Source organism: Aspergillus udagawae (assembly GCF_001078395.1).
Source record: "Aspergillus udagawae IFM 46973 DNA, scaffold_5, whole genome shotgun sequence".
Classification (NCBI taxonomy): Eukaryota; Fungi; Ascomycota; class Eurotiomycetes; order Eurotiales; family Aspergillaceae; genus Aspergillus; species Aspergillus udagawae.
Genome location: NW_025091268.1, coordinates 2,178,346 through 2,196,077, shown reverse-complemented (window position 1 = coordinate 2,196,077; position 17,732 = coordinate 2,178,346). Strand labels below are relative to the sequence as shown.

Here is a 17,732-nt window from a genome sequence, read left to right as displayed (position 1 = left end):
CATTGTTGATATACTCTTCTGTTGTGATCGGCTGCGACCAGTGCGCTATTGAGGAGGTGGGGACCCCACTGCGATAAGGTGTAGGATTGTGTCTTTTGATGAACGTCGGACCAAGCAAAAGCAAATCGGGGTCGATGTCCAGGCGAAGGCCGAACTTTTCCACACGAACCGCTGAAGAAGATGTATCCAGGTTGGATCCAAACGACCCAGCCCAGGCATCTCCTGAGGACAACAGCAGGCTCCTCGATTGGAGGACTGCGCTCTCGTCCCGTCCCTATGAGCCGTTGAATGCCTCTTCACGAAGGTCAGATAATCAGCGTCATCCGTCGCCGACCGGCTTTTTCAGCGGTATCTCTCGGTGGTGGCACCGTCGAGACAGTGGGAGGCAGGATTTCTCGGCGGACAATGGGGCGGCCAATGTCTCCCACTCTGCAGGGCCGTTGAGAGAACCGAGTCCTGATAAGAAGGAAAACAATGCGTCGGCACATCGTGCGTCGGAGACTGCACATAAGCTTGGGACATTTTCTGGAGTCTTCGTGCCGACAACACTGAATGTGCTCAGTATCCTGATGTTCCTTCGGTTTGGGTTCGTTCTTGGGCAAGCTGGCTTACTTGGGATGCTAGGTCTGTATATACTGCCTCGGACAACCTCCTCCGTTCTCTATTTAGAAACACTGCTGACGAACGCAGGACTTCTTGTTGCGTCTTATACAATCAACCTGGTAACAACAATGTCCCTCTCCGCCATCGCAACGAACGGAACCGTAAGAGGCGGCGGCGCATATTATCTGATTTCCCGATCACTAGGACCTGAATTTGGTGGCTCGATTGGCATCGTATTCTACCTAGGCTATGTCCTGAATACTGGCATGAATGCTGTCGGTCTCGTTGACTGTTTCACACAGAATTTTGGCACGGATTCGGGCAACTGGGCCAACTTTCTTGAAGAAGGATTCTGGTGGCAGTACCTATGGGGAACTATTGTCTTGGTTCTTTGCACTGCAATATGCTTGGCCGGGAGCTCCATGTTCTCGAGGGCTAGTAACGGACTGCTAGTCATTCTACTAGTGGCGACATTCAGCATCCCAGTTTCCGTGATTGCCATGAAACCATTTAGTAGCCCAAAGTTAAACATTGAATTCACGGGCATTCGCCTGCAGACATTGCTGGAGAACCTGAAGCCTAGGCTCACCAAAGGTGCCGCTGGTAGCCAAATCCACGGACGAGAAAATTTCCAGGACCTCTTCGGAATCTTGTTCCCTGCTACAGGCGGAATATTCGCGGGTGCCAGCATGTCGGGTGACTTGAAGAACCCTAGCAAATCGATACCCAAGGGAACGCTGTATGGATTGGCACTGACTTTCGTCACTTACACTCTTGTGATCCTGGCAATGGCTGCCTCAATAACCAGAGAGTCATTCTACAAGAATACCAGCGTCCTTCAGCTGGTCAATGTTTCCGGTGTCGTTATACTGCTGGGGGAGTTTGCAACATCGTTCTTCTCCTCCTTGATGGGAGTCATCGGTTCTGCCAAACTCCTCCAGGCCATTGCGCGCGACAGTCTCCTTCCTGGGTTGACTCTTTTCGGCAAAGGCAGCAAGAAGAGTGACGACCCGGTGTATGCTATAATTTTGACTTTTGTATTCGCACAGCTTACAATGCTTTTTGATATCAACCAGATCGCATCCTTTGTTACCATGACGTACCTGATGACATTTTTGGTTATGAACTTAGCGTGCTTTCTTCTGAAGATCGGCTCCGCGCCCAATTTTCGACCATCTTTCCACTACTTCAACTGGCAGACTGCGGCAGCCGGAACTTTGGTGTGCGGTGCCAGCATGTTCTTTGTGGATGGGCTCTATGCCACCGGCTGTGTTGGCATTCTCATTGTGCTGTTCTTGCTAATTCATTACTCTTCGCCTCCAAAGGCATGGGGAGATGTTAGCCAAAGCTTGATCTACCACCAGGTGCGCAAGTATTTGCTTCGCCTTCGTCAGGAACATGTCAAATTCTGGCGGCCTCAGATTCTGCTTTTCGTGACCAATCTCGATGAACAGTACAAGATGGTCTCTTTCTGCAACTCACTGAAGAAAGGTGCATTATTTGTGCTGGGCCACGTGCTTGTGACGGATGACTTCTCTGCCGCAGTGCCAGAAGCTCGTCGCCAGCAAAGTGCATGGACAAAGTTGGTTGAGTACTCTCGAGTCAAGGCCTTTGTCAACATTGCCGTGGCTCAGAGTGTGGAGTGGGGCGTCAGAAATATCGTTCTAAATTCTGGGCTTGGAGGGATGAGGCCCAACATCGTGGTTATCGATCAGTTTCGGAAAGGTCAATCGCTTGCTGAAGTCTTACAGCTTCCCGCTCACAGAAAAGACTCTACGAACAGCAAACGCAACTCTCACGAGACGCATGGCGAGTCATCTGAGAATGAGGCGCAAGACCTCTCTATGAGCTGCAGAAGCTATGTGACTATACTTGAGGATCTTCTCTTCAAGCTCCGGATTAATGTTGCCGTGGCCAAAGGATTTGAAGATCTCGAGCTGCCAAGCCCAGATGGACAGCATAAGAAAAAGTATATCGACCTATGGCCTATTCAGATGTCGGCCGAGCTTGGCGCAGATAATGAAAGCAAACAAAATGTCCTCACGACTAATTTTGATACATACACTCTCATCCTTCAGCTAGGATGCATCTTAAACACAGTCCCCTCGTGGAAGAAGACGTATAAGCTTCGGGTGGCGGTATTTGTGGAATACGAGACCGATGTTGAAGACGAGCGTCGAAGGGTTGAAGCCCTCCTAGAGAAACTTCGAATCGAGGCGGAAGTCCTGGTCTTCTGGCTTGCATGTGGCGACTTGAAGGCGTATCGCATCATTGTCAACGGTGACATGAGCCCGGATACCGAGGAAGCCCAGCATCGTGTCCATGCTGTGCTGGAGCATGAGGACTGGTGGCAGGAGCTACGGCGGTTCCGCAATACCTCGAAAGATTCCCCAGAAATATCGGGCCAATTAAGCCTCGCGAACCTACCGGAAAGAAAGTCCAGCTGGAGTGGGGCATCGAGCCTCGAAATGACAAGGTCGCAGAGTCAAATGGCTGGTGGACTGAGGAAATTTATCCAATCCCGGCGGCGGCGATCTATATCAAGTTTCAAAGGGCTTGGAGGGGTCAGTCTAGGCATGAAGACGCATCGCCTACTCGATTCACTCGTTCATTACGACAGCAGTGCAAGCGAGAGTAGTAGTGATAGCGAATTTGAGCCGTACGCTAGTGACGACGACGACGGAGAAGAGGGGTCCCCGCAGACTGATGGTCATAATTCACAAAATCATGAAGCCGTGGCTTCGCCTAAGACGGATCAAATGTCACCTCCGGAGATTACAGCCACAACCAAGCAGGATATTCCATCCATCATCACTACGGGCGAAGAGGCATCTCCCAAGAGCAAAGTTGGGCTTATCCGGCCACCCATCAGCCGCTCACCATCTAGCATCCGGTTCTCTTCCTCGCCCATACCTGAAGCAAGAGTCAGTACAGAGGAAAACGCGGGCCCGTCCATCATGTTTGCGCCAAGCTCATCGCCTCCGCGCTTCTCGAACCGGTTGGAATCAATCTACACCCGACGTTCCTCCTCCGGGGCTAGAAGTGCTTCCGGATATCCCAACCAGGCGTCTGTTCCCCTGTCATTCGACGATCTTCCCAGTCGTGCACAGCACCTGATTCTTAACGAACTGATGGCCAGGCAAAGCAGTCAGACGGCCGTCATCTTCACGACATTGCCTTCCCCCTCCGAGGGTACCGCGGAAAGCGAAGAGACAAGCGAGTCTTACCTGAGTGACATGGAGGTTCTGTGGCAAGGACTGCCACCCTGCCTGTTGGTCCACAGCAATAGTATGACCGTGACGATGAACCTATGATGATCTATTTGATTTCCACCCAGTAATGATGCTTTGAAGCGCTGCACATATACTTGGCAACATGATTCATTCAATACAGCTAGCACAATAATATAGATTTAATCGACTATTATATAGTAAAATGACTTCTTTTTCGCTATTATCTTGACTGAGAGGGTTTAGAAGGAATGAAGGCCAGTGTCAGCACCACCCACTGAAGATTGAGGCGTGTTTGGTGTCGTAATCTTAAATGTAATCACATTACACATGCACGTCAGCAGCACAGAAAGAACAAACTGTATTCTTTGGCAGAAGCTGACAGAAGCGAGATTCTGACAATAAGAAGAAATGAAAGGAATCCAGTTACTTTTGTTCTCAAAAGTCATCAAAATAAATTTCCACTGAGAGAACTAGGTAGTTTGGGGGTAACAAATGACAATTTGCCTGCGTGTTATTGGGCCATTCTCCGCAGCACACAGTCCTGGGTCGTCTCTGGGTGTCCTCCTTTATTACCGTACCTAGTGCTGTACCCCTCGGTACATAAGGTACTAGATAGAAATAAAGTACGCTGGATGTTTTTATCGCTCATCGCCAATTGAACAGCTCTCATATTTCTTACCCTCCCTTCGTCCTCATTCAAATCCATTGCACTAATTTCTTTTACTAATAATAATATTTTGTTACATTGTGCACGCGAATAACATTCCAGTCGCTTATCCCCTCTAATCCTCTTTCGTCATAATCCTTCCTCTCAGGAACCCCCCTTTCTCGTCGCATCGCCGATAGCTCGAATGGGCAACTCCCGTGGACGCCGAACGAACGGCAGCATCAAGACCAGCAAGGGTGCCCAACGTGGTACAGTGTCCCACCTATTGTCAGATCAGCCCCTCGCGGCACGACCCAAGGTCTCGATAGTCAGCAACGACGACAGCCAGGACAGTTCTGACGGCGGCGCATCCACGACTCCTTCCATGGCCGAATCCACAGTGAAGACCACTATCAACGGCACAGACGGCACGAAAAGAAATATGTCGAGGAAGCCCTCATCGCCAATGGCTCCGGCCTTTATGGTGTCGGCGCCAGGCAAGGTTATCGTCCATGGCGAGCATGCTGTTGTCCACGGCAAGGCAGCCATGGCTGCGGCCATTTCCCTTCGGTCCTACCTTCTCGTCACAACGCTGTCCAAATCGCACAGGACAATTACAATGAATTTTCGGGATATCGGTCTGGACCATACGTGGGACATTGACGAGCTGCCGTGGGACGTGTTTCACCATCCGTCCAAAAAGAAGTTCTACTACGACCTGGTCACCTCTCTTGATCCGGAACTCGTCGCCGCAATCCAGCCCCACGTCGAGGCCGTGTCTCCAGGAAAACCAGAGGATGTGCGCAAGATCCATCGCCGATCCGCGTCCGCGTTCCTTTACCTGTTCCTTTCCCTCGGGTCGCCGCAGAACCCTGGAGCGATCTACACCCTCCGATCCACCATCCCCATTGGCGCAGGTCTCGGCAGCAGCGGGAGCGTCTGCGTCTGTCTGAGCGCTGCGCTACTCCTCCAGATCCGCACCCTCGCCGGGCCCCATCCCGACCAACCTCCTGACGAGGCGGAAGTGCAAATCGAGCGCATCAATCGCTGGGCGTTTGTCGGGGAGATGTGCACGCACGGAAACCCTAGTGGTGTGGACAACACGGTCTCCGCAGGCGGCAAGGCCGTGGTATTCAGACGGGAGGACTACTCCAAGCCACCAACTGTCACTCCGCTCCTTAACTTCCCCGAACTACCGCTCCTTCTCGTCGACACACGACAACCCCGCTCAACCGCCGTCGAAGTGGCCAAGGTGGGCAAGCTGAAGGATGAGCATCCTGTCGTGACCGACTCCATTCTGGAGGCAATCGACCAGGTGACCCTAGCAGCGCAACGAACGATCCAGGAAATCAACGCCAAGGGTATCACAGACCAGACGCTGGAAGACCTGGGTACCCTGATACGTATCAACCACGGCTTCCTCGTATCGCTCGGTGTCTCGCATCCCCGCTTGGAGCGGATTCGCGAGCTTGTCGACTACGCCGACATTGGATGGACAAAATTGACCGGTGCTGGAGGCGGCGGGTGCGCAATCACTCTTCTCCGTCCGGGCATCAAAGAGGAGGCTGTCCGCGAGCTTGAAGAGAAGCTTTCCGCCGAAGGATTCGTAAAGTACGAGACGACATTGGGAGGCGATGGCATCGGTGTTCTCTGGCCGGCTGTGCTTCGCAACGGCACCGATGAAGAAGGTGGCGAGGAGATTGACCAACAGAAGTTCGAGAATGCAGACGGCGCCGAGGGCATCGAGCGTCTCGTGGGCGTCGGCGTCCAGGAGAAGCGGGAAGGATGGAAGTTCTGGAAACGGTCGCCTCGTTTCTCATGATGTCTTCGGACACTCTGCATCCCTTTTTCTTCCTTTCTAAAACGTGGGCGCTTTTCCCCCCAGTATGCGACAGGAACCTTTGCATGATATGCCTTTCATCAGCGCTTTTTCTTATGTTCATTCCGCCAACATCTTCTATCTTCGTTCTTGTATCATATTTCAGTACTCATTATGACGGTGCCTGCTCTTTTTTGCATGGCGCTTCTTCCTTTTTCATCTCTCTCTTCTTTCGGGTCACTTTACGTTCGAGTACTTCATTCTTTAACCGTTGCGTATGCTTGTTTGCGATCGTCACGGGAGAATTATTGTCCGGGATTGAGCGCTGAACGAACTTACATATATATATATATATACAACCAGAGTCCAGGGAATCGCATGAGTTAGCCATGAATTGCCATAATTTATAGTTATACAAGCACATCCAATGGTGCAATAAGTCCCAATGCTGTCAGCCCATCGTCGTCTCCCAGCCCTTCTCAATCATGACATCCATCCAGTATACGCTATTGTCCCCCGCATCCATTCGTCTCCATACCTCTTGCACAAGTTGAAGGCAGACGCTGATCGGCTTCGGAGGCAGGACGTGCATGAAAGAGGTCAAGCGTCCGAGAACGAAGCGGCGAGTCCTGGAAACCTCGATGGCATGTGACGAGAGATGGGGCCCATCTACGTCTACAGGGATCTCCGACGGCGTTACACGTGGCAGGCGAAGTTCGCTACTCGATGCGACGAGCAGAAATGGTTGGAGACATCTGGTGCGGGATTCGAGGGGAATGGTCTTGAGGCGGGACAGAGTGGTGAGTGCGAATTCGGTCAACCAGCTGCTGTAATAAGAATCTGTGTGAGTTATGCTCGATGCTGCTTGCTCAGACGACACGTTGCTTTCGGGCTGTGGGAAGGGAGAGTCGGAGAACCAGGCCATGCTCTCGAGATTTAAGTCGGTGTCCAAGGAAAAGAAAGGATCGCGCGGAGCAGTAGCGGATGGCTGTTGGTCTGTCTGTGAAGACAATGTCTGATTGGAAGGAAGCCGACGGCGAAGCAGATCGGGGAAAACTCTATACAGCTGCAGGAGGCCTGTACAGCGGTATACCTCAGCCATCGTCAGAAGATGCCAAACTGGTGTCTCATCGTCGCCAGGACTGACGATTTCACCCTCCGTGGGATGAGCGAGGCCAAGCAGCCTTTCTTCCAGCTCTCGAGCCCTGGTGATGGCCATCTGCGCTCGGTCGATGTCTGCCTGAGAGGTGAAATTCCTAGCACGAACTCTCTTCCTCTCTGCGCGAATTAATCTTCCTACTTCTTGCACGGTGAATTGGGTGTCGCGGGCGATCCCTGTCCAAGGATGGGGCACCCGCTGCAGGACGACTGATTCACCTATTCCCGCGGCAGATTTCCCCGACAACACGGCCGAGTCGTCCGCGACAAACGACAGAAGCATCTCCCAGTAGATGAGAGCCTCCTCGAAGAATTGGTGATTATTACCGTGATTTTGACTGGGAGTTTCCGCGGCCTTGACATCCAGATGCTTCCGAAGTAGGTTGAAAAACGAGACGCCTAAATCTTTGGAATCGTGCCAACTGGCGGTCTGGCCAAGCATAAGTAGAGCCAGGAGGGACTTGTCGTCCATGGTAGTCTCCTTGGAAATGATCTCCACTGCTTCGTTGCGCATGCGTTGTCCCAAGGGGCCGAATTCTGGAAAATCGTTCACCAGGGTGGCTGCTGCCATGCTTTGCATAGTCTTGCACATGGCCAGAGAGGAGCCCCAGAGACGTGATACAGTCGACCGGAATGGGTTCATCTGACTATCATAGCTAGAGAACAGAGCGGCTACCTCTTTGAAGTAATATTCAATCAAAGTCCAGGAGGGATTATTCAACGTTTGAGGAATCGAGGTGAAATCGTGCAAAGGCGGCTTTGGATGGGATGAGGAATACGTGCGGATGATCGTCGAAGGCGAGAAATCGGAAGAATGATGAGAATTATGCTGGAGCACTGGTCCTGCTAACGGAAAGAAGCTTGTGAGATTCGCTGGCGTTCCGAAGTCGAGTACCGAGCTCTCCCGTTGTGGCACTGATATTGGAGGCGATGCTGACGCTGGCGATGGAGGGCAAAGATCTGTCAACTCAGGCAGAGAGCCTGTGCTCTGGAGATCCCATAGATTATCACACAAGACACTGCCGCCATTCGCTTCCAATACTCTTGTTTCGGATGGTTCATGTGAACCGTTTAAATTCAAGTTGCTACTATCTAAGGCCAATGGGACCTGTGGCAATGAATTGATGAAGACCGGCGGTTTGGGTGAAGTGGAGGGCCGGCGACCTGGGGATTTAGTTGATCTGGATACGGATGCTTCAGAGAAGCTCGTTTGATCATTGTCGGGCTCTTGAAACTTGGTCACCCAGCGCAAAGATTGAACATATCCGGGGCACTTCACCCCCAAACGGGTACATCGGCTACAGTGTGGTTTTTCTTCCCCACATTTGACCTATCACCACGTTCAGTGATCCTAATAAATCATTGTATTCACAAAGTCAAGGCTCTATGTGACGGGAATAGGTTGAGGACATACTCACCCTTTTGCTCTTACACCTAGCACAACCGTTGCGGGACTTCTTGACTCGTCGCATAACTATTCAATCTCATCGGCTGAGACAACGATAAAGCGGGTAGGCTGTCATCGAGAGATGGAAGAAACTTGGAAACTCCCCATTACCGCTCAAAGTAGAGGCAAGTCATCTGGACAAGATAATAGATATGCCACTGCGTGCGGGGAAACCCCGAGCTTATCAGCAGGCGGCGTCCAATTAGAGAGCGGTTGGGACGTTTGCCTGTTTGGGGCAAGTTGGAGGTTATCAGGGAAGTATATGAATCATGTAGACTCTCAGGACCATTTATGTCGATTCACTGATCCCCTGCTCTCTGGAGGTGGCACAGAGTCCCCGTTGGTAGGAAACTGGCTTGATGATGAGACCCTTCGAACCGGTCAAACAAGAAACAGGTCAGCATCGTTACCGCAACAAACAATGGCGTTCCTATCAAGAGGTGCTTGAAGACTGCTGCGAAAGCAGATAAGCATCCAAAGCATGGAGCACGACTCCGCTCAGCGCCGCGTGGCTGACCTCTTTCATCTCAGATACCAGAAACCCACATGATGACCAAGTAGGATGAATGTTCGTTGTTCTTAACTGGGTCTCGAGGGCTCCATGGCAACTCCCTTGACATGACCTATTTCTGTACATCCAAATCAATGGTTGGACAAAGAAGAAAGATCAGATGATTCGTGGCTGTGGATGAGGAGGCAAAGAGGGAAAGATGCTTGGTATTGTTGTCTTGATATTGTTCGGGATCGCCGCCTGAGGCTGCCACAACCCCACTCGATTATCTTATCGTGTGTTTGATGAATTTCCTCCTTACTACTCCGCACCAGCCTCTTCGCTGTGATCATTTCTACTTATTGTTACATCTGCCATTTAAATACAAGTATAGACACTGGCGATCTGGAATCAATTGATTATTCACTAAACTCTGACGAGGGAGAGCCTACATTTCTGTGGAAACGGACTGTGGACACTGTGAGCATACTACCATCTCATCTTCTCCAAGCAAGATCAACACAGTTCTTTACTGGATACTTCACTTTGATTATTTCACATGCTTCTGCATTAAAGCAAAACTCTAACATTGACAAGGTGCTCTGGAACTCTTCCCGGAGAATTCCTCTTGTGTGCTCCTGCTCCTTGACTCGTTCAAATTAACACCAATCATTATCCCGTCCCAGCATGGAGGGAAAATACTCGTCGGATCCAGAGTGGGCATCTATCAAGCCCATCGAGCTCAATGATGGCAGCGAGTCCGGCGCTATGCCGTTGGCCACCATTTCCTATTCCCCAGAATATCTCGAGGCTACTTCTTACCTGCGAGCTGTAATGGCCGCCAACGAGATGTCCGAGCGAGCGCTGAGACTGACACAAGACATCATCTCCATGAACCCAGCGCATTACACAGTTTGGTGAGATCAGACTACAGGCCTCGCCGCCTTAAAAAGGCATCAAAATGACTAATGTCTTTTTGTGTAGGATATACCGGGCTAAGAATCTTTTCGCCCTAGGAAAAGATCTCAATGAGGAGATTGAATGGCTCAATAAAGTCGCTCTGAAGCATCTCAAGAACTACCAGATATGGTTAGTATTTAGTTCTAGTACACCTCGCATCCCATCCGTCTGACATACTTCAACAGGCACCACCGCCAAGTTCTCATGTCTTCGCGGGCTCATTTTCCAACTCTTCCGCCCAGAGAGCTGGACTTTCTGATGGAGATGTTTGCCCAGGACGCCAAGAACTATCACGTCTGGACATACCGCCACTGGCTTGTCCGACATTTCAAACTCTGGGATTATCCGCGCGAGATCCAGGATGTGGAGGCGCTCCTGAGATCTGACGTCCGGAACAACTCCGCCTGGAACCATCGGTACATGCTCCGCTTTGGACCGCGTGATGAAAACGAGTACGACGCCGGTCTACACAATACCACGGGACCATCGTCGGAAAAAGGCCGCTTGCCAGTTGTTGACGAAGACCTAGTCGACGCCGAGCTGCAGTACTCGCAGACTAAGATCCTCGAAGCTCCTGAGAACCGCAGTCCATGGTCGTATGCGCGCGGAGTATTCCAGGCAGCCGGCAGACCCCTTTCAGAGTGGAAGGATTTTGCCCGGAGATTCGTGGTCGAAAAGCAAGAGAGCGGTCAGGTGGTGGATGTTGCGGTCAAAAGTAGCCATGCTATTGAGTGGTTAGCCGACGTGTACGCGGAGGAAAGCGAAAGCGCCTCATCCAAGGAAGGAAGTGCAGCCGAGGCGGTCAAGATGCTCACTCTTCTCAAGGAGAAGTACGACCCTATCCGGAGGAACTACTGGGAGTATCGAATCCGGCAGATTATGGCGTCTGCGACACAGGCTACGGAGATATCTGCCTCCGCTTGATTTGGGAAGTCTCTTGCAATAGTTCATATATGATGCTTTGTATTACTTCTACCTGTCTTAGTTAAAGTTCTTGGGTTTCTTTGGTTTCCCGTGTACATAATTTGCGATTCTACAGCGGATTTTGGTATTTGTGATGTTTACGGAGGAACGCTCAGCGTCTAGGGCCAGAAAAGTCTGTCTTATACGTAAAGCAAAGGTGCAGGTGGTGTGTCTGGGAGACAGTCGAAGTGCACAAGAAGCAGTTAGTCTATTGCATAATTCTCAGAAGAATGAATCTACCTGAAACAGAACAATGTGTAGGATTTAAAAGGCTAAGCCATCTACAGATCCAATGCTTCGAACCTGGCCTAGGCCTGCCTTATTTGAAGATGGCTGTGTCATCAATGTTTCGCTAGTTTCCAAATTGTGATGTACGAGAGAGGAGAGCGAAACCAAAGCGAAGAGCATAGCCCGTCTATCGTGGAGCTGACGGCCCTCGAAATAAATATTTAGAACAACTGAATAGATATGATGGACAGATACATAGCCAGATATTCCATGCTCCATCACGGGGAATTCCAAACGCTCTGCCGCGACGGCAACGACTGGGTGCAATCTCATGCTGGACAGAATGTACTCCGGGAGGACACAGAGGGGCTCGTCGGTTATTCCAGCGAGTCCAACTACACTACTCATGTGGTTGTCACATTGTGCCTTCATTGATGTAAACGCAGCCTAGTAGAGATGTCACAGTTGGGCGCTTGACCGGGATAATCCAACTGTATAGTACGAAAGATTGAGGAAGGATGAGGAAGTAAAAGAATAAAGAAAGAAGGGAAGGAGGACAAGAGGAGAGAAAGAACGACAAAAGACAGAGAGGGACGAAGAGGAGAACAACTCGTCTTCCTGAACATTTCAGTGGGCAAGTCCATATCAGGTCTGCAGCTCCAACTCTAAGAAAAAAAAAGAAGTCTATACTTAAGGTATTGATTAAACCTATCATACTCTGTGAAATAATGACAGAGGGGGTTGAAATGAGACAGTAAATGGCCTCAGTGGCAGTCATTTTCAGCGTCAAATTCACAAATCCTCCATTCTAGCTTGTAAAATGATCCCAAGTACTCCAAGAAATTCAAATCCCATAGCCGTAGCATGAACGCATTCGTCAAATCAAGCAATCGTATCCGTTATTAAGGGGAATATTGTATCTTTTGTTGTGGGAAAGCCTGGTTTACGCCCCCCAACCCTCCTGCAACATCTTCCTCCACTCTGCCGCCATGTCGATGGTGACATTGCTGCCTCCGCAGACGATGATCACCACTCGACTGTCCGGCTGCAGGTTCGGGACCAACTGCTTCAGCTTGGATTGGAACTCGTGCGACGGCGACGACATATTGTCAGTAGGATGTGCTTGAGGCTGGGTGCCTGTCTCTTCTGGCTCCGTTTCGGTTTCTCCGGACGACAGTCGGTCATCGCCGTACCCTTCATCCCGCTGGGAGAATCCCGCCTCTGTCCTCTTCCGCTTCTTCCCAGTCAGAGCTGCCTGCTCGGCTGCCAAATGTGTGCTTGCTGATCCCGAGGGGCGTGCCTTGGCCACATCGCCGATGGCTGCCTCGACACAGACGCCGCATGCCAACTCTACCAGCAGTCTTTCATCATCCGCGAGACGGAGCACGCCCCGAGCAGCATCGGCATCTGAGAGGACAGCACTGTGCACAGCAATTCCGGGTGGGGGAGAGATGGCGTATTTGAATGTACGTTCCGAGACGCGGATGGCGCCCAGCGAGGTAGCTTGGGAGGTGATTTTGGGGAGGGAAACGAGGGACTTCTGGGCTACAGCGAGGGCGAGGGAGTCTGTGCCTTTGGTTTCGATGGCGAGTATGTGGATGGGGTCTGGTTGAGAGGATGTGATGCTGTTGCTGTAGTGTGAGCTCTGTTTTTGTAGATGTGTCCGTCGCTCTAGGCCCATGATAAGACCATTAAGCAGTCCGCCGCCGCCAACACTGCAGATCACAGCGTCCAGTGGCAACGCACGACCATTGTAGGCGATAGCTTCTTCTCTGGTTGTTACCGGCGGCAGCTGAGCAGCGAGCTCATCGATGATCGTGCTGTTTCCCTCCCAGATCGGCTCATTGTCGAAGGGATGGAGGGCAATCTTGACCACATCTTTCTCGGCGTCTCCGTCATCTCCTTTCATAATCACTTCACGCATGTATTCTCCAGCTTCAGAGAATGTCTCACCGTGCTGGATGACGTCCGAAGCGCCCGCCGCACGCAGTTTGTTCACCATCAGGGGCTTCGTCGAGACAGGCACAACCACGGTGCAAGGATAACCCAAGCTCCGGGCAGCACAGACGGCAGCCAGGCCGGCGTTGCCCCCGGAGGAAGCATAGAAATGCACTGGCCGGCCAGCGTTTTCCGGCTTGACGAGGTGTGAGAGGATCTGGTTGCCCATTGCACGGGACTTGAAGGATCCGCTGGGCTGAATGTTCTCGAGTTTCAAGAAGATCCTACAGCCTGCCGCACGAGAGAGACAGGCAGATTCCACAAGGGGAGTCTCAACCCATGGCATCTTGAAGCTCAGCTTCGCTTCCTCAGGTGAGATGCTGCCCATGGTGTAAAAGCGGATATTCACGTCTGCTCAAGGGGCCAGAGAAAAGACAGGAGGGCACAATTAAAAAGTATTGTATACAGTCCAATTCGTAAGTTGGGATGGTAGTAGTATAAACAGAGCAGAGTATATGAGGTATCAAGGAACGCAAAAAAGCTGGGGAAAAAAGAGAGTTCTAGTGTCACACTGGAGATTAGAAGCCAAGTTAGAACATGAGAGAATAATGCAAACCCATTCCTGCTTATCCATGATTATATGACTCCAAAGCACCAGTTATTCTGATATACAATAGGGCATACTTCCCGATTACCATGATAGGAGGTTTGCCGCGGGAAAGGGCGAGGGTTTCCCGCCCACTATATGTTCGGAGACAGCGTCGCGATTCTGGAACATTTTTTCCCGCTGATAACCTTGTGGACAAGCGTAGGATGATCCAGAAGCCATACGCCATGACATAACACAAACCTTGTCTCATCTATACATGGCGATGATCCTGTAGTCCTGCAACCCAGCTCCACAGGCAAGTAACGGAAAAGTGTTTTACTTTACCCTTGCGTTGGCGGAGAAGTAGAGACTCATCATCTTTTCGCGTGATTGGACTGCGATCCTTTTCTTCTTATCAAACGAAAACTGATTCTCTCATCATTCTTCGATAATGAGGGGCGGGAAAAGAATACTCTTTTCGACACCTTCACCGTAATCCGGATCACAACCGTAGCGTGCGGCCGAAAAGCTCCGTTTCGATGGCTTTGTCTTGTCTACACGGAGAATATCGAGGAGTTCCTTAGACTTACTGGGCATAAAAGGTTGCAATAGGATACCGGAAATTCGTAGGGACTCGGCAACATTGTATAGGACTCGCTGCGAGTCGGCTGGAGTTTTCCATGGCTCTGCTGCATGGAAATACTTGTTGGTCTGCGATAAAGGGTACCGGAAGCGATGTTAGTCTAAGACAAATCGTGTCTAGTGGTTTTGTGATGGACTCTCAACTGACCTTCTCGATAATCACCATGATGTCCTGCAAAGCGGCACGGGGGTTTAACTTTTCCATTTGTTCCGCCACTCTATCAGGTGTCTGCTCCAGAAGCGATTGATGCTCCAGATCTTCGGGCGTCGGCGCAGGCAGCTTGTCGGCGGCTGCGTCCGCGATGTACGACCGCAGGTTACCCTTTGCACAACCAATTGTACGGTGTGTTAGGTTTCCAATGCCCCATTGCAGCATCTTCTTGTAGTCACGGATAATGTATGAGTTGTCATAGTCGGCATCCCCCGCTAGTCCACCTTGGAACGCAAGGAAGAAACGCATGGTGTCGACACCGAACCGATCAATCGCGAAGAAAGGATTCACCACATTTCCGGTGGACTTCGACATCTTTTCCCGGTTCATGGTCCAGTGGCCATGAACGAGGACCCTACGAGGTAGAGGCAAATCCAGTGCCATGAGGAAGGCAGGCCAGTAGACGCAATGGAAACTGACACGGTTGTCAATCTTTCGTCTCGCCCGTCAGTCGGAAGAATAACTTACCGAACAATATCCTTGCCGATGACATGCACATCGGCTGGCCAACCTAGTCGGCCCTCCTGACCAGGAGGAAATGGGTATCCGGCCTTAGTCAAATAGTTGATAAGGGCGTCCAGCCAGACATAGATCGTTTGTGTCTCATCGCCCGGTACAGGAATGCCCCAGGTCAATCGCTCTACAGGCCTAGAGATCGACAAATCTGATAATCCCGAGGAGACTGACTTGACGAGGTCTGCCATATAGTTACCAGGTGTGACGAACTCTGTACTTTTGTACAATTCCAGAAGGCGCTCCTGAAAGGCAGACAGTCTGAAGTGATAGTTGGTTTCCGACGACCATTCTACCTCTTTTCCTGTCTCAACTGAAACCTGGCATAGTGAGTGGTTGTACATTTGATAACACCCAGCTTCTAGGACCAAATACCATTCTCTTCCTTCCCGTAGAGGGATCCAAGGAGTTCTGCACTTGTGTTGGGGGATAGAACGTTTCGTCGCTGACGGAATACCATCCCTCGTGCTTTGCTGTGTAAATGTAGCCCCGGTGATTCAGCATTTCCTTTCCCAAAGTCAGCATGCGGAGCAGAAAGCTAGCAGCATTTCCGACGAACCCAGAAGTATTGAACAGCCTCCTTGTGCGCCGGGTCGGTCGTTCGTATGAAATGATCGTAGTCAACATTTGCGGCTTTTGCTAGCGCCTGAAAAATATCGTCGCGAATTTAAGTAGAGGTTCTCGGAAGCGTTTGCAAGAGGAAGCGCGACCGACCTGAAAGGTTTTGCAGTTCATATCACAAAAGGCTTGAGGGTCCATGCCTGCCGCGCTCGCAGCCTGCTGAATCTATCTCACCAAGTTAACCGCGTGAGATAGCCCCAGGTCAAGCACCAGACGATACCTTCATTCCATGCTCATCGGTCCCCGTCAACAGTTGAGCGTCTTTGTCTCCAAGAAGTACCCGCCATCTCTTCAGAATATCGGTGATCACCATAGTATAGAAATGACCGACATGGGGGGCTTTCCGAAAATCGATTCCGTCAGTATGGATTCGACGGTGAGGTCCACTTAGGATTGGTAGAGACTCGTACCAGCATTCACATAGAATATTGGAGTCGTCACATAGTACGGCTTCTTCAAGCTTTGCTCGGAAGTTGCTGTTGCGAATCGGCGCGCCGAAATGGTTTGAGTAGGACTTCTGCATGGAGCACATCTCCACAATGGACGCCTATGGGCTACAAATTGACTGGCCCATGAAAGCGTACGGGGTCTCCCCTTAAAAAGAGCCATTGCGAAGCAATAATGACGAGATGAAATTGTTTATGGAAGACAATTGTCATGCTGGTTGCCTTCTCGGAGCTCGATAATCTCCGGTTGGTCCTAGCTCCTCCGCCTTTTTTTTTCCACTTCAGTCACGATTTCCGATACATACCTTGCCAGTTTCCACCTTTGCCGTCTCTTAACCTCAGTCTCTTTCCTCAACCCGACTATTAGGGGACTTGAATATCTACAGTCTCTCCAGAAGCTTCAATACCTTTTGATCAACGTTTGTGGCGCGCGTCTCGCTGCCTTACACAAAATTGTTGTCGCGTATTTCATCAACCAAAGCTTGTGGAATCTACATCTGATAATCAATCTGTCGTCAAAATGACTAGTCGAAGTGAAGATGTGCTCACAAGAGTGTCAACTGATGGTATGTTGGGTCCAGCCGACGTCGTTCTTCCTGTCTGACTGTGTCTTGTCAGCTGCCACTGAATTCGTCCAATCCTTCTACCCCGCGCTACAGTCCAATCGCGCAGCAATTGCTTCGTTTTACAGCCAGCCCACCTCTACCATCCTATTCAACGGAAACGCCGTCGCGGATGGCAATGCCGTCCAAGAGATCTTCGTCAACCAGATGCCCCCTGCTCATTACGAGGTGCAGTCGTTCGATTGTCAGGTCATCAATCCAACATACCCCACGCCAACAACATCCGGCGTGAAGCTTCCCAATCAGACGACCGTCAAGGACATGTCAATATTGGTGGTAGTAAGCGGCTATGTACGTTTTGGGGAGTCCAGAGATCTACCGCAGCGTGGCTTCAGCGAAACATTCATTCTGGTACCGAATCCTACAGCGGATGCTCCCAAAGGAAAACGCCGGAGAGAATGGCTTATTCAAACACAAAACTTTCGACTTGTCGTTTGATTTATGCATACTCCGAAGAGGCAATATGGTTACGTTCGCCATATTAATTTATTCGACAAACCGCTCATAACACGATAATCGCCTATGCATCAATAGAAGGCACGCGCACTAGGTATCTCTGCTGGTTTGGATAACGAAATGATTGCAAAGAGAACGCCCATGAA

At 50.7% G+C, this 17,732-nt stretch overlaps 7 protein-coding genes across 7 annotated transcripts; 4 read left to right on the top strand and 3 right to left on the bottom strand.

Annotated features, from left to right (window-relative positions):
• Positions 1-134: 134 nt before the first annotated feature.
• Aud_007584 (putative cation chloride cotransporter) lies at positions 135-3,917 on the top strand (the record flags this gene model as incomplete). The annotated part of the gene is made up of 2 exons (XM_043292474.1): positions 135-624; positions 691-3,917. 2 exons carry the CDS (start codon positions 135-137, stop codon positions 3,915-3,917), a joined length of 3,717 nt encoding a protein of 1,238 aa, XP_043148409.1.
• A 770-nt stretch (positions 3,918-4,687) lies between these two features.
• On the top strand, positions 4,688-6,304 carry erg12 (mevalonate kinase; the record flags this gene model as incomplete). The annotated part of the gene is made up of 1 exon (XM_043292473.1): positions 4,688-6,304. The coding sequence occupies one exon, from the start codon at positions 4,688-4,690 to the stop codon at positions 6,302-6,304; it is 1,617 nt and encodes a 538-aa protein (XP_043148408.1).
• A 448-nt stretch (positions 6,305-6,752) lies between these two features.
• Aud_007582 (uncharacterized protein) lies at positions 6,753-8,030 on the bottom strand (the record flags this gene model as incomplete). Its single annotated transcript, XM_043292472.1, has 1 exon — positions 6,753-8,030. The coding sequence occupies one exon, from the start codon at positions 8,028-8,030 to the stop codon at positions 6,753-6,755; it is 1,278 nt and encodes a 425-aa protein (XP_043148407.1).
• Positions 8,031-10,083: 2,053 nt separating this feature from the next.
• ramB (bifunctional protein farnesyltransferase/protein geranylgeranyltransferase) lies at positions 10,084-11,280 on the top strand (the record flags this gene model as incomplete). Its single annotated transcript, XM_043292471.1, has 3 exons — positions 10,084-10,313; positions 10,381-10,485; positions 10,542-11,280. The coding sequence occupies 3 exons, from the start codon at positions 10,084-10,086 to the stop codon at positions 11,278-11,280; spliced, it is 1,074 nt and encodes a 357-aa protein (XP_043148406.1).
• Positions 11,281-12,490: 1,210 nt separating this feature from the next.
• Aud_007580 (putative L-serine dehydratase) lies at positions 12,491-13,873 on the bottom strand (the record flags this gene model as incomplete). Its single annotated transcript, XM_043292470.1, has 1 exon — positions 12,491-13,873. The coding sequence occupies one exon, from the start codon at positions 13,871-13,873 to the stop codon at positions 12,491-12,493; it is 1,383 nt and encodes a 460-aa protein (XP_043148405.1).
• A 639-nt stretch (positions 13,874-14,512) lies between these two features.
• On the bottom strand, positions 14,513-16,584 carry Aud_007579 (methionine--tRNA ligase MSM1; the record flags this gene model as incomplete). Its single annotated transcript, XM_043292469.1, has 7 exons — positions 14,513-14,785; positions 14,865-15,342; positions 15,396-15,760; positions 15,816-15,947; positions 16,000-16,086; positions 16,155-16,226; positions 16,282-16,584. The coding sequence occupies 7 exons, from the start codon at positions 16,582-16,584 to the stop codon at positions 14,513-14,515; spliced, it is 1,710 nt and encodes a 569-aa protein (XP_043148404.1).
• A 443-nt stretch (positions 16,585-17,027) lies between these two features.
• On the top strand, positions 17,028-17,568 carry Aud_007578 (putative nuclear transport factor 2 domain protein; the record flags this gene model as incomplete). The annotated part of the gene is made up of 2 exons (XM_043292468.1): positions 17,028-17,073; positions 17,126-17,568. The coding sequence occupies 2 exons, from the start codon at positions 17,028-17,030 to the stop codon at positions 17,566-17,568; spliced, it is 489 nt and encodes a 162-aa protein (XP_043148403.1).
• Between the last annotated feature and the right edge of the window lie 164 nt (positions 17,569-17,732).